This window comes from Sturnira hondurensis, unplaced genomic scaffold (genome assembly GCF_014824575.4).
Source record: "Sturnira hondurensis isolate 20B ecotype Veracruz unplaced genomic scaffold, ASM1482457v3 Scaffold0005563, whole genome shotgun sequence".
Lineage (NCBI taxonomy): Eukaryota > Metazoa > Chordata > Mammalia > Chiroptera > Phyllostomidae > Sturnira > Sturnira hondurensis.
In genome coordinates this window covers 5481443-5497564 of record NW_028078194.1, presented here as the reverse complement: position 1 = coordinate 5497564, position 16122 = coordinate 5481443, and the positions used below count along the sequence as shown (strand labels likewise).

The 16122-nt window shown below is 41.7% G+C and overlaps 1 protein-coding gene across 2 annotated transcripts in view; it reads right to left on the bottom strand.

Annotated features, from left to right (window-relative positions):
- Nucleotides 1–16122, bottom strand: part of PLCE1 (phospholipase C epsilon 1) — a 343613-nt gene that overhangs the window by 63491 nt on the left and 264000 nt on the right. For both annotated transcript variants that reach the window (XM_037047396.1, XM_037047397.1), the window contains 4 exons: nt 8495–9170; nt 4545–4727; nt 1456–1573; nt 732–885 (listed from right to left, as the gene is read on the bottom strand). In XM_037047396.1, coding sequence (XP_036903291.1) covers nt 732–885; nt 1456–1573; nt 4545–4727; nt 8495–9170 — 1131 coding nt within the window. The remainder of the gene's footprint in view (nt 1–731; nt 886–1455; nt 1574–4544; nt 4728–8494; nt 9171–16122) is intronic.

The following is a 16122-nucleotide window of genomic DNA, read 5'->3' as shown; positions in this document are numbered from 1 at the left end:
CTCTGATTTCTTTGGAGGGTTTTCATTTTAATATTATTTCTTCTGTGAGGGCAGGTGTTATTTTAAATCTGTAATTTGCATAGAGCTTATGAAATAATTTACTATAATACCAGCTTTCAAATTATCTAAACATATCCAACTTGCTATATAATACATTCATTTCTCTACACATGTATATGTTATATATGAGAAGAGTGTTAAATATATTTCACCCATTAGCAAAGGGCCAAGCAGCTTACTTTAAAACTTAATTTATTCTTCACTTAGCAGTGCCATTCAATATAACTTTTTTCAGTGATAGAAATATTCTGCACTGTTCAGTATAGTAGCCACAAGCCACTGTGGCTATGAGACACTTTTAATGTGGTCAGTGTGTCTGAGGAACTGCATTTTATTTTATTAATTTAAATAGCCACTTTCCCCACTGTGGCCAGTGGCTAATATACTGGACAGTGCTAGTTTCAAGAATCTCAGCTCAGGTTTGTTATTGCTATTGACCTTTGAAGGGTTGACGTGTCACATAATTAAAAGCAATTATAGTAATACGAGAAGATAGGAGTACAAAATAAAAAAAATTAGGAACATTAAAAAATTGGGGTCTTTCAGTTCTCAATGTAATTGTTAAGTCAAACTTTGAGGCAGTTTTTGCACAGAGCACTGGAAGAAGCCCCCTTGCTACACAACTTGAGTGATGTGAAGTGTCCTTCTGTTTCATCATGTTAAGGCCCCACCTGGACGGGCTCTTGTTTGAAGACAGCACAGGGGAGGACACTGGCCTGATGGGAGATGGCGTCCCAGCAGCCAAGTTAGGGGACCCGGCCGTGGTCAGAGAGTGGGCTCTTCTGGAAGGGAGAAGGTTAGGCGGGCTTGTGATGGCATTCGCCTCTGTGAGAGGGACAAACAGAAAAGAGACAGTGACCCCAATTACACTTTCCCTCAGAAATCAAATAAAAACCAAAGATGCTTCTGAATGTCTGGGCAAATCACTCTGTACAGGCAATTTCTGTACAGGGCGCATCGAAGTGTTCTGAAGAGCGGACTCATCCGGTGGGCTCTCAACCCTCACGCACATGAGGATCATCTGGGAGCTTAAAATGTACAGATCCCAGCCACAGCATCCGGACCACGCGGGGTGTGGCCAAGGCATCCAGACGTTTTTTAGAAAGCTCTAATATCCCGCTGTGGTTCAGAATCATGTGTGTGACTCATCAAATTGTATCTGTATAGCTAATATTCCCTGTTAATAATGGCGAGTTAAGTAAGGAGAATTTTCTTCTAAGTACACTGAAGTGCACTTAGAAGGTGATGGTTCCATCATCTAGTTAAAACAAAGGTAAGTATATTTAACAAGATAAAGAATGTTAAGAATGCCCACCATCCTTAAATCACAATTTAAACCCAAATGCAAATTTTTCCCTCCAAAAAGCTTCAGCTGTGGATGTGCTGCTGCTCTACCTGATTCTTCTTGTTCGTTAATGTCTTGAGGGTCAGAACCACTCCAGCTCCGACACTCCTTGTGCACCTTGGCCTTCCGGGTGGCCATCTCGTCGTCGGTCACCTCTCCGCTCTCCCCCTGGGAACACAAAATGCACAGTGTTTCTCATTCTGCATTTCTCTCCCATCACTGCTTTAGTTCGGGCCGGTCACGATTTTCCGATGGACCCACCTGCAAGGCTGCCTCCCCCCAGTGAAGCCATTAAAGACCCACGCAAAGGCTAAGTACTCTCATGGAATACTGCCCCATTTGTCCCTCACTATAAAGCAGCACTCCTCAGGGGACGGGGCCCATGAAAGGAGGCACATGACCCTGGAATCTCTGTGTTGAGACAGAATTATATAGCAGATGAAATTCAACTTAGGTATCGATGGCTTTCCATCTGCAAAGAGTGACACTTTTTCTAGGTAACCATGGAGAAAATATATTATCATGTTATAGTGATGATGAATATAATGAAATATATAATACAGAGTGATTAATATATGTGTATTTATTGTGATAAAAGGCATAACGTAAAATTTACCATCTTAACCATCTTTAAGAGTACAGTAGTGTAGTGCTAACTCCATGTGGCTTGTTGTGCAACAGATCTCTGGAACATTCTCGCCTTATAAAACTGAAACTCTAGACCCATTCAACCACCCCCACTTCTCCCTTTTCCCCAGTCCCTGGACACCACTATCCCACTTTTGGTTTCTAAGACTTTGACCACCCCGGGTACATCAGACAAGTGGAATCATGCAGTATTTGTCCTTATGTGACTGCCTTACTTCACTCGGGACAATGTCCTTAAGGCTCACCCATGTTGTAGCATACAAAAGAATTTCCTCCATTTTTCAAATGGAATATTTCATTGTATGTATATAGCACCATTTCTTTTTTTCCCTTAATTATATTTTATTGATTATGCTGTTATAGTTGTTCCAATTTTTCCCCCTTCCCCCCCTCCACCCAGCACTCCCCACCCCCTCAGGCCATCCTCCCGCCATTGCTCATGTACATGGGTCATGTGCGTATGTTCTCAGGCTACTCCATCTCCTCTCTTGTACTTTACATCCACATGGCTAGGCTGTAACTACCCATTTGTACTTCTTAATCCCCTCACCACTTCACCCATTCTCCCTCTCATCTGGCAACTATAAAAATGCCCTCTGCAATCCATGATTCTCTCTCTGTTCTTATTTGCTTAGTCTATCTTTTAGATTTAATTGTTGATAGATATATATTTGTGCCATTTTACTGTTCACAGTTTAGGTCCTCTTTTTCTTAAATAAGTCCCTCTAATATTTCACATAATAATGGTTCGATGATGAGGAACTCCTTTAGTTTTTTTCTTCTCTGGGAAGCTCTTTATTTGCCTTTGATGCTAAATGATAGCTTTGCTGGGTGGAGCAATCTTGGCTGTAGGTACCTGCTTTTCATGACTTTGAGTATTTCTTGCCAGTCCCTTCTGGTCTGGAAAGTTTGTTTGAGAAATCAGCTGACAGTCTTATGGGAATTACCCTGTAGGTAACTGACTGCTTTTCTCTTGCTGCTTGTAAGATTCTCTTTATCTTTAACCTCTGATATTTTAATTATCATGTGTCTTGATGCAGGCCTGTTTGCATCCATCTTGTTTGGGACTCTCTGTGCTTTCTGGACTTGCATGTCTATTTCCTTCACCAAATTAGGGAAGTTTTCTTTCATTACTTTTTTCAAGTAGATTTCCAATTTCTTGCTCTTTTTTTCTTCTGGTACCTCTGTGATGCAAATGTTGGAATGCTTGAAGTTGCCCCAGAGGCTGCTTACACTATCCTCATTTTATTAAATTCTCTTTTCTTGTTGTTATGATTGTTTTTTTGTCTCCTTCTGTTCCAAATCATGGATTTGATTCTTGGCTTCATCCACTCAACTGCTGCTTCCCTATAAATTGTTATTTATTTTAATTGGTGCATCCTTCATTTCTAACTGATCTTTTTCATGCTGTTGAAGTCCTCACTAAGTTCCCTGAGCAACCTCACCAACAGGCTTTTGAACTTTGCCAGCTTGCTTAGTTCTTTTTCTGGAGTTTTGATCTATGCTTTCATTTGGGCCATATTTCATTGTTCCCTCATTCTGGCAGGCTCCCTGTGTTTGTTTCTATGTATTAGGTAGAGCTGCTATGACTCCCTGTTCTGGTTACATGACCTAGTGTAGTAGGTGTCCTGTAAGGTTCAGTGGCACAGCCACCCCTATCACCCAAGCTGAGTATTCAACGCATGCCCTTTGTGTGGGCTGAGTACAACTTCCTCTTGTAGCTGAGCCTTGATTGCTGTTGGCAGGTCAATGAGATTTTCCCAGGCCAATCAGCTGCAAGGACTGGCTGTGGCCACTGACCAAGAACCTCTGCCCTCTGTGGAGGATCAGCTCTGCAGGGGCAGGGTGGTGGTGTACCACCTTTTCTTTATTCTTGATTTGTGGAGGAACAAGAGGTTTTTCCTCTTGATAATATGTTTTAAATTGTGTTCCACATCATTAGTGGATCCTCTAAGCCCTTCATAATATGATCCCATTCCTTTCTAGCCTTTCTTTGCCCCAGTAGAGTCCCTGCTCTAGCTCGGAGCATGAGCCCAGAACCACATGTGCTTTCCTGACCAAGCTGAATCTTTCATGCTTCTCTGCTGCCTCATCCGCCTGGGATGCTTTGCCCTGTGTTGTCTGTTTGGTAAACTCCTATACAACCTTCAAGACCCATCTATCAACTTCTCAGTGAAGTCTTCCTTGCCTGCCTCTCAGCCCTCTATCTTCCTTCTCTCTGCAGGCTGCTTGACAATGACTTATTAGGTCTCACTGTGTTGGTTCACACTCTGGGTCCCTCTACAGAACCTGACTTTTTCCTGGTTTTGACTCAGTTCCTGGTATGGGACTGGCATCCAGGAGGTACCTGGTAAGCCCTTGCACTTCATTTGCTTTTTACCTCATCCTATCCCCACACCAAATGACCTAAAATCATTTATGGTGACGTAGAACATACATTGATGGTCTTGGGTGATTTGGTGTAATGCTTAACAAACAAGTAACACTCTACCCTCATAAGGATTTTCTTCTTTTTCTTGGTGGTGCTGATGCCCAAGGTGTTGTTCCTCTGCATGTGGGGCTTCTCGGCACTCTTTGCAGATGTCCCAGGGCTGGGGTTTCGAGTACTCCACCGTCTGCCACCAAACAGCTCCACAGCGTGAGCCAAAGTCGGGCCTTCATACCGTCCATCCTCCTGTAAAAACAAACACACGCTGAACACAAGGGGACAGCAAGCAACGAGGAAGTAAACATATTCATGGCTCCCAGGAAATTCCCAGGGGTGGAAGAGCCCAGGCAGCTGCAGAAGAACCACAGTCTGGCCACCCAAGTGGCCCTGTTTTCTACTTGTCAGGACTCTTTGCTGGGGATTTCATCACATCCTCTAGAGTCCCGGTCACATCCCTCTTGAGTTCCAGTGATAAGCTTTAACAGGGACATGTTCAACTGGGGTTAACAAAAAAATGTTTTCTCTCCAGTTTTAGAGGTTATGTTTTAGAATTACCACTGTAAAAAAATTCATTAAGAGGTATTCTGCAAATTAAGGCTTTGGGGGACTTTCAGGGGTTGTATGTATGTGTATGAATCCATTTAAAATCAATCCTATTTGTTATTGTATCACTTTTTGTGGCTTTCCACAGAATACACAAAATGTAAAATCAAGTCAGACTTGGGACAGTCTGACTTGAAATATGTGGCATACCTAAAACTCACTTTGGAGGGCTCTGGGGAGCACTTCAAATAGTCTGGGCTGCCATCCTCCCAAGTGACTAAAATCTAAAAACAGAGAGCCCAAGGGACTCAGAACACCATGCGTATTATGATGCCGTGAGCAGCAAAAACATATTCAAAGGGTAGGCAATGATCTCCAATAAACAGCTGCTTCTCCGAAGACAACTAAATTTAACATGTAGTGAGTAGCAGCAAAGATTTATTTATTTATTGAATTGAATAATAATTTTTCAATTAACAATGGTAAAAAATTTTCTCTATAAGTTAGGAAAACCAGTTAAGAAAACTACAAAAAGTTGCATATGAATTAAAGATATTGATAGTTCACAGGTTGTCTAAAGGGGCTCTTTAAAAATTACTTTCTATTTACTGCCTTTATTTTCTGAAGACTTTTAAGGCTAGTCCTCCTTTGTAGTTCCAAAGAAGTGGTTGTAAATGGACTTGGCTTTGTAAATAGTAAAGATGTTTTGTGTGTGTGTGCCTGCTCCTTCATCCTAATGTTCAATGACTATCTGATTTTATTCCTAGGCTTCATTACAAATGCTACTATTTCTTCTTGTCTTTTGCGTTATCTCCTGTTACTATTTCCATTACATCAATTTTCATGCACTACTGCTAAAATACTTGTATTTGAAGGTAACTTCACATGTGTTCACCACACAAAAGGACTTCAATGTTAGAAACATTATTTTCTATACACGCCTTTTCCAAACTAGGAAATAAAGAAATACTCTTTTAGGGCCATTTAAATAACTTTGTAAGAATCCTAGAATTTTCATAAATAATCCTAGAATTGGATAACTTCTAGATATATTTAAATAGGTTTCTTTTATACTTAGGACTTATCAGAGCATTAAATGAGCTAAACCTGTTATAAGTCACCAAGAGGGGCCTCTACCATGATGCCTATCAGTACCCAGCTTTTTTTGCCACCAGGGACTGGTTTCATGCAAGACAACTTTCCCCCAGATGGGGCTGGGAGGAGGAGGTGGGGAGAGAGAGAGGAGGTGGAGCTCAGGTGGTACTGTGAGCCAATATTCGCCCACATGCCCACCACTCATCTCCTGCTGTGTCACTGGTTCATAACACACCATGGACTGGTACTGGCAGCAGCCTGGGGTTTGGGGACCCCTGATTGACTTCCTGTTCTCTAAGTATCAAAATAGCATCGTTTTGATGTTCTCTGAGACATTTTGAGAAACGGTCTGTATGATGAGCCTTTTTTACTTAAAAAAAAAATCTTAACTCTGTTTGGAAGACACGGTGCCTATCTTCCTAGGTGACTCATGTAGAAAAGAGTTTTGCCCTGGCCAGTGTGGCTCAGTTGGTTGGAGTGTCACCCCATAACTGAAAGGTTGCAGGTTCGCTTCCCAGTCAGGGCACACACCTAGGTTGTGTGTCTGAGCTCCTGTCAGGGCGCATATGATCGCAGGTCCAGGAGTGTATGGGAGGTAACCAACTGACGTTTCTTCCTCTCCCTTCCCCTCTCTAAAAGTAATGAAAAAGTGTCCTTGGGTGAAGATAAAATAAAATAAAACCAGCATTTGAGGAAGAACATCACCTATGTTTTCAGGAGTGACAGAGATACAAGGAATTGTTCTGCCTTCACACTGTAACCACTTAGTTCCACGCAGGGGCGGAGGGATGGGGACGTGGTGGGGAGAAAGGAGGGGTGTAGCTGGGTAGGACCGAGTCTGCTCCACGTCACTTCCTGTGTCTCTGCTCCAGCAGCACCTCTTCCCTCTTCCCATACGCTGTCCATGGTTTCAGCTGGTGCCTCCTTCAGCAAAAACTGAAGGTTGACAGGGAGCTCAATTACAACCATCCCAAAACCTATGTGATTTGTTTGCTCCATTTGTTTCCTTCCCAAGTGTATAGCATAAAGTAACAGAATTAACCCACTAAGTGTAGTTGGTTTCTCATTTACCCTGTCAACCTTCAGTTTTTGCTGAAGGAGGTACCAGCTGAAACCATGAACAGCGTATGGGAAGAGGGAAGAGGTGCTGCTGGAGCAGAGACACAGGAAGTGACGTGGAGCAGACTCGGTCCTACCCAGCTACACCCCTCCTTTCTACCCACCACGTCCCCATCCCTCCACCCCTGCGTGGAACTAAGTGGTTACAGTGTAAAGGCAGAACAATTCCCTGTATCTCTAAGACTGATTTGTGGCCAAGTTGAATGGATTTTCATGACCCTAGATTAGAAGGCTACGGAATGACTGTCACTGAACATTTCCCAGAGAAGAAATGTTTTCACTGGTCAGAAACATGTTAGAACTGTGAAAAATACATAAAATCGGTCATTTTATTAATTTAAGTTACAGTTCTATTTATTCCACGACACTAGTAAAGATAATTTTTCCCCAAAGATAGAAAAGCATAAAGAAGAGAAACTGAATACTTCGATACAAGTCACTGGACAATGCTAGCAATAGCGTTGCCTTGGGGCAGGGTTTACGACTCACTTTCCCATATCTGCCCTCCTCCCTCCACAAGCATGGTGTCTCCCCCCACCACCTCCTTCAGCTCAGTCCTGCTGCCAGTCCTGAACATGGTGCGGGGCCGGGGGGGCTGTTACAGTACCTGATAATTCAGGGTTAATGAGAAACTCAGTTTCAGCAGCCCACTGGGAGAAACTACCTTCTAAGGGCTGCGGCCACTACAAACCGGCTTAGGCGGAACTCCACGTATGAGTTAGCTCACATGTGGGAAAGTTTCTTTTGACATTAAAAGTTATAAGTTAGACAGAAATACAGAGTTACATAACTCTCTGAGAGTCACTTAGCATAGGAAGCACGTAGGTGATGAAGCAGGATTTTTATTCCCAAAGTGAAGGTTTCCAATGTATCGGTTCCTAATTAATAACAAAAGTATTCAGATTACAGTGTTTTCCGTGGAAACTTTAATTGAAAATGCTTTTAAATTAACTGGTTTCTTTCCAGGTGTGAGAAACCACTATTTTTTATACATATGAATTTACATGATGGCTTTACATGTATCAACTAAATTAAACCTCGTAACCACTCTATGAGTGGGTAATGCTGTTATTCTCATTTCGGAGATCAGAGGCTGAGCACACAGAGGTTAAGTAAAGGCTGCTCACTGTCACTCAGGGAGGAAGTGACAGAGCTGAGAGAATGAGCCCCGAGGGTCTACTTGCCAAGTGTGCTCTTACACCATTTATACCTTGAGAATATGCTACTGAGGAAGGAGGGGAGGGCTGCACCCTTACCTGATAGAGGCTGACGTACTGTTTCCGCAGCCACTGTTGTCTTTGGTCAGGGAACTTCCTCATCTTTCTCACAGCTCTGGTGAGTTCCAACAGCCCGCTGAAGAGCATCTTAGCTGTGTGCTTTGGTGCCACAAAGTGCAATAACCTATTGTCAGTGGTCTGAAGGCCATAGAGCAGTGTCACACCCGTCTCTGAGAGAAACACATGACTCAGCTTGTTCTGAACACACACAGTGTGTATATCAATGCTAGGGTGTCCCATGTACACAGCCTTCGCTGAAAACAGATCCAAGACCCCCTCCACCAGGCCATTTAATCCAGCGTTGCCCAATAGCGGGAATTTGCCAGGTTCAGATGTGTTACTAAGTACACCAAGTTTTGCTTTAGCACTGGCCGGGGAGGCAGTGGTGGGCTTTATCCAGGTCAAGGTGCTATTGTCAGGCTGGAGCTGGAGGAAGCAGCGGGCCGAGAGGTGTGTGTCCTGGTCATAGTGGATAACTGTGGCCCCCTGCAGCAGGAACTGGTGCACATCAGCTCGGATGGACAGGACGTACCACGGGATGAGCTCCGTCCCATGGTCAAAGGCCTTCTGAGGCTCTTCTAGTCCATGAGGGTCCCATTCTTTGGGCTGCTCAAAGATGTCATTTTCCGTTTCCAGCAAATCTCCAATTATAAACCTAATGGAAAGAGATGCAAATTGGTCTGTTTTATAACCAGAAGTAAGAACAACACAGAGCCTTTCACTGATGCTGGACATAATTTTTGTTACACTATGAAGTCAAATTAGCATAGGAAATATAAAAATGCTAAAAGTCATAACGTAATTTTTAATAGCTATATTCCAAAGCATTATATTTAGCAATATTGTGATCATAGGCATAACAGATCAGTTGTATTTTTAATAACAACAGCTATAATCTTTATTATGTATTAATTTCCCCTCTTGTGTCATGAAATGTGTTAAATATTTTATATACATTTTTTCATTTAATTTGATCTACTTGCAAAGTAAGATTTCTTATTTTTTTTTTCTTTTTAACCTGCGAGAATACCAGAGGTTCAGAAGGGGTAAGTAGTTTGTTCCAGGTTACCCAGCTTAGAAGACGCCTACCCAAGGCAGGATTCTGGTCTGTCTGACTCCTTAGTCTGGGATCTTCTTCACTAGGTTTGCTTGCCTTCTACTTGATCATTAACAAAACTCATAACCTGAGTACAATGGTGTTAAAATAGGCAAAAATAAGACTTAATAAGCTGGCTTGATAAGAGTTTCTGCTAAAAAGAAAATACGATAACTCTAACTGGTGCGGCTCAATGGGTTGGACACTGTCCCACAAACCGAGGGGTTGCCAGTATTATTCCTGGTCTGGGCACATTCCTGGGTTGTGGGCCAGGTCCCTGGTCGGGGGCATGCAAGAGGCAAACAACTGATGTATCTCTTGCACACCTGTTTCTCTCTCTTCCTTCCTTACCCTCTCTCTAAAAATAAATAAACAAAATCTTTTTAAAAATATGAAAAATTCAATGACATTCATTGGGAAATACAGTCCTGGTGGTCAGAGGAGCAAAAACAGCTCTCCTTGACTTAACCTTGGATTTCCATTGGGTGTGTGCACACACGCATGTGCACAAAAAGGACCTGTCTGCTTGGAAACTTAAAAAAGCTGCCTTCCCTGAGTCAGAAACCTATGTTGTTTGGGCCAGAAGAATCTGGGGGGAAGGCAAGCGTGATTTTATTGCCTCCTTTCTATCTGGCCATCTTCATAGGAACATGCCTAAGAAAGTCATTTTCTTCAAAGAACGAGGAATTGTTAGTATGATAAAGGTTTCTGCTGTTTGATCCATATACATAGCAAAGAGGTGAGCAAAACTGGGAAAGAGCTGGTCCGTACGTGTCTGGGAAGGAACGTTCTCATCGTCTGGAGGCCCTGGGTGGCCCGCTGCCTCTTGGCAAAGTGTGAGCAGCAGCACTGGGCTCCTTGGACTTGGTCTAGATCCTAGACCCTGAGCGGGATCCCATGCCTGCCTTCAAACGGCAGGTTCTTCTTCCTTGTCTCACACAAATAGATATTCTTAAAAAAGAAAAGAAACCTCCAGGAGATCTCACAAAGCTCATGGTCAAAATATCCCTTTCAGACCATCCACACTGGAAACAACCCAAATGCCCAGCAACAGTGAAATGTATAAGTAAAATGTGATGTAGTCATACAAAGTAATCCTGCACAGCAATGGAGATAACACACAATATAGCTAGCTATCTGCAACAACACAGACAAACCCTAAGCAAGGCATCAAGAGTAAATACTATGTTTATGTACATGTAAACTTCTAAACCAGGAAAAACTGTACTATGGAGAAATGCATAACACTGGTAAAATTGCAAAGAAAAGCAGGGTGCATGATCACAAAATTCACAGCAGCGAATTTTCCTCTAGGAGGAAAACTGGTGACATAATTAAGAAGGGGAAAAAAGGGTTTTATGGGCACTGGCAATGTTTTCACTCTTGGTGGTAGTTATGCATCTATTTACTTGATAATTATTCAAACACATTTGTTTTTATTTATTTTAAAGATTTTATTCATTTATTTTTAGAGAGAGGGGAAGGGAGGGAGAAAAAGAGGGAGAGAAACTTCAATGTGTGGTTGCCTCTTGTGTAGTCCCCACTGGGGACCTGGCCCATACCCAGGCATGTGCCCTGACTGGGAATTGAACTGATGACCCTTTGGTTGGCAGGCCAGTGTTCAATCCACTGAGCCACCGCAGCCAGGGCCAAAAGCATTAGCTTTTTAAAAACTTTAAATTTTAGAATAGTTTTAAATGTGTAGAGAAATTGTGAAGATAGTATACCCTGCATCCACTTTTCTCCATTATTAACATCTTATTTTAGGATGGCATATCTGACACAATTCATGAGCTAATATTGGTATAGTATTATTCATACAAGTCCATACTTAATTTAGACTTCCTTAGTTTTTTACCTTTGGCCTCTTTTTGTTCCAGGATTCCATCCAGGACACCAGAACACATTTACACTAGTTGTCCTGTTTCTTTAGAATGATAGATATGACAGTTTTGCAGACTTACCTTGTTTTTAACAATCTTGACAGTTTTGAGAGGTAGTGGTCAGGTATTTTGTACAATTAGAATTTGCTTGATATATTCCTTATAATTGGACTAGGGTTGGAGGTGCTGGGCAGGAAGACCACAGAGGAAGAGTGCCGTTCTCACCACATTGTCTCCAGGGAACACACTGTCCGCATGACTTACCCTGTTGACACTGACCTGGCTGAAGGAGTGCTGGGCATGTGTCACTGTGAAGTGACTTAAAACACCCCTCCTTTCTGAACTGTCCTTTTCGGAAGGAAGTTGCCAGGTGCAGCCCACCTTTAAGGAGTGAGCAGTTATGCTCTACCTCACAGAGGGCAGAAAATCTAGTAAGTTATTTGGAATTCTTCTGCCTGGGAGATGATCTCTTCTGCCCCTTTGTTTGCTTATCATCTATCTATATATATGAAGTCATTAATATTTATTTAATACTTTGGGGTATAATCTGATGCCAATTAATTTTGTTGCTCAAATTGGCCACCAGGAGCGTCTGCAGTTGGCTCTTGTATGCTTTTGCTATGACCCCACTGCTATGCAGGTCTGTGCGTGTGTTTTAGCACTTCTTTACTTCCTGGCGTAACAAGATGCTCCAGGCTCACTATGTACTTCCTACCCCAGTCCTAGAATCCACCATTTCTCAAAGGAGCTTCGCTTTCCTTTAGTGAAGAATGTTAGTAGAAGTTAAGATCTGGTTGCTGTGTAGAAAAATACATTCTATTTTATGCACTTAATGTTCCATTTAAACATAAAAAAGTGAAGAAAGGAAGGAAAAACAGTCCTTTGTGTCTAACTTAGCTCTATCCTCCCGAAATTGCTCTTAGTACCAATGGAACACCAATGCTCATGTGCTCATATATAAGATACCTGTGCCTGTGCTTCCTACATAAAGCATGGTGATTAGAAATGTGCCCCCCAGAATCACGCTGGGTTTACTGTGCAGCCCCACCACCTGTCTGCTGTGTGACCTAATGAACCACTCAACTTTACCCATCTGTTAAGGGCAAAAAGACAATGTCCATTCCAGAGATTAATGGTGAACCTCCAATAAGATAATTGTTGTAAAGCACTCAGCACAGTGTCTGGCTCAGTAAAGTTTATCACCATGATTAAATACAGGAAGACTGAGGTTTCGTCCCTCCCACTTCTTCCCCACTTCCTTTCCTGAGGCTAACCCAGCCCAGCTGTTCCTCTAGAGGGGCTTCCTTTTAAGTCATATCCAAGCCCTTTAATCTTTTTATTTCCTTTCTTTGGAACCACTTCCACATTCTCCACATGTCATAGCTTTTTTTTTAAGTACAAAAAGAATTCAATTGATGAGTGTCAGTACCTGTGAAATACAACATATGTTAATCTGGACATAGAACTTCTGATTTAAATTTAGCATGAAAAATGGTGTTTCCCAAATTCTGTGTAATTTGAATTCCGAACTAAATCAAGTATTTTTCCAGTTAAAAAAACCAAATTACATGCATAATAAAAAATACTGTCTGGAAAGAAAAATTATAATAAGGCTTTTCTGGAGCCTGTTTCTGCTGCTGGGAGATGATGTGAGCTGGGAGAGAGCAGGCGCTGTCTTTGTAGGGCCAGTTTCTGTTTTAGAACATGGAAATAACTAATGTTCAGTATCAATAATTCCATTAAAAAGCATTCTCCCGGGGACTAATGCCCAGATGAAACTGACAACTGCTGGTAAGGAAGTAAGTTCCTTTCAAGAAAGAAACCAGTAGCTTTATCTCTTGGATCACACAGTGAGTTTTACACACTCTGTGCCTGACCCTCGTGGGAGACAAGTTTCTGTGGGTTTACAAAAAGGAATAGGATGGAACTTAAAGATTTATTTGGGAACCAAATAGTATTAACCAAATGTCCAATACGTGGTTTGCCAGTGAAGAAACTACCTTGTCACACTTGGGTCGTATGTTTTAAGGAATAAGAAGAGAGAGAGAGTCTGTCCCCGATCCCGGAAGCAGCTCTGTAGCATCCTTCAATTAGAAAGCATGAATTGATGGGCAGACATTTTTCTAATGTTCCCTGATGAAAATATTATATTAGGGGACAGTGTCTTTGCTTAATAAGTGTTCATTACTTCCTACAAAGCTAAGACGATTACACGAACAGAATTCATCAAGTGATAAGCCTAAGGTAATTTTGTTGGATGGGAGAAAATGTACACCTTTTCCAAAGGACTAACAACAGCTGTTCCCTGTAATGAAATCCAGAGTTTCAAACCTGCCTCTGGCAAATTCTTGCTTTTAATTAACCTAGCAGTTTCCTCAACAACAGGCAGCTTCTAAATTATATCTGGGTGGTGTGTGGAGCCGGTCATCCTGAGGTTAGATCTTAGCCCTGCTGGCCGTGGGATCCTGAGTAAAATGAACTGTTGGGAGGACTAAATAATTAAACATATGTAAAATATTAGGACAGTGTTTCTTTCAAAGTGATTCTCAATAAGCAGGAACATGTTAAACGTTACTAACATTAGTTTTGTCAGGATTGTATTTATGAAGTTGCTACGAGGCTCTGGATCAGGAATGGGTTCCCAGGTCCCAGAAACAGTGCCTGCTGCTCTGGCTTCAGTGAATTCTGCTCAGCGCCCACCTCCCTCCCACTTCGCGTGTTTAGTGCTCCATCTCTGAGGAGCAGTCACGTGGGGGAAGGAGAGTATTGCCGGTACTGACACCCAGGTTTCAATGTGAGCATTTCAATACAGCTTCACAGGCTTTGTAAAAGAAATATTTGCATTTTTGTGCTATTTTTCCCTTTTAAGAGTGCTTAAAAGCAGGTCTGAAAATGGGAAGTGGATGAGAAATGTTCTTAGGATGTAGATGATGATATAATTAGGAAGGGGACTGGAGCATAAGCCAGAAACTGGAAATAAAAATTGTATGAGAGGTGACAAGATTGGGTAAAAAACTTATCTCTTGAAAGAAGCCACAACAAAAACGAAAAGATGGTAAAGCGAAAGCTCAGGGCCTAGGGCTCCGAGGCTCAGCCGAAGGTAACATTCCTGAAGTATTTTGGAAACGCTGACACTTTTAATTAACACTCCACCCCCAAACAAGTGGAGGTTGTTATTAAAAAAGCCATATGAAATTCATTATTTTATTTATTTGGGGATGATGCTTCCCTATAGTACAATTTAAGGAAGGAATTTGGGCCATATCTCAGTACAAAGAAAAGGTTCATTATCCCAAACATCTGTTTGATTTTTCTTACCAAATATTGTGAAACTTGTAATAAATCATGATTTCCTCTTTCTTTGGCCACTCAGAATCCCAGAACAAAATTCAGTCATTGTAAATGACAGCATTATTTTTTCCCAACTTGTTTTCCTTAATAACTTCAATTATTTATACTTACTCTCATAAGCATCTACAAAATCTTTGTGGCAGGAGGGAGATATATACACAGATATATATATATATATATATATATATATATATAGAGAGAGAGAGAGAGAGAGAGAGAGAGAGAGAGAGAGAGACATAAATAGAGGTAGATATAGGTTAAGGACTTAAAAGGCTATGAGATGCTTCTTGTGCAGACACATGCTTATTTGTAGCTTGTCCTCCCTGCCCCCAGCTATACTATATGGTATACTAATACTATATATTTTGGAGAAATTGGGTCTATAGGTTTACCTTCTTAAAACATAATAGCATTCAAAATTCAGATACAAGGCACTCATTTCTGTGTTCACCACCAATTCTAAGTATCTAGTACTCCAATTCGAAAGAAATTCTTTTCTGAAAACATTGTCCACAGTCACCCCTGCTACTGTAGGCTCACACACAGAGACAATCAGGGGAGGCTCTGCAGAGAAAACAGCAATGTCTTGCAAACACACACATGTGTATAAGGACTCCAAGACGACTGCAAGGTCTGACTTGTGAATGCTCATTACAAATAAAACCTTTCTTGGTAAACGATGTCAAAGCCAGTAGACCTAATAGTTTGGGAGGTGCTAAAGGATTCCTCCTGCTGGGACAGTGAGCTAAGCTTGACTGTAAGTTTATGGCCTTGAAGAGAAGCAATGCATGCTCAAGACCACTGGTTTCTGTTTTCTCATTTGGTTGCAGGTAAGCACATCTGGCTGGACTACAATGCCTGTGGATAAACAGCAATTGGAACAACTGAACATTTGCAGAGCTGAGGTCGCCACCTCACAGAGCAGAGTTTCTGAAAGTGAGAGATCCCTGACTACCCAGGATCACCCAGAGGCTGGGAGAAGCTACAAAAAATATTGATCGAGGTCTCACTCTACCCCTACTAAACTGCTATATTTCATTTAAAAATGTGTTAGTAAATGCACCTGTGTTCCACTCAGTGATTAGTAAAAACCATTTTTTATAGAAGCTAAGAAATAAATAAGAGATCACGGTTCTAATCCTGAAATTTTATTAGCTGAATTTTCAGACCTGGCAGGGTAGCCCTAGTTTCCTTTATAGGGCGAACGGGTTGCAAGAAGTTAAATTATAAACAGTAATTTTAGAACAAGGCAGTGAAATTAAAAAGACAAGTTCTAA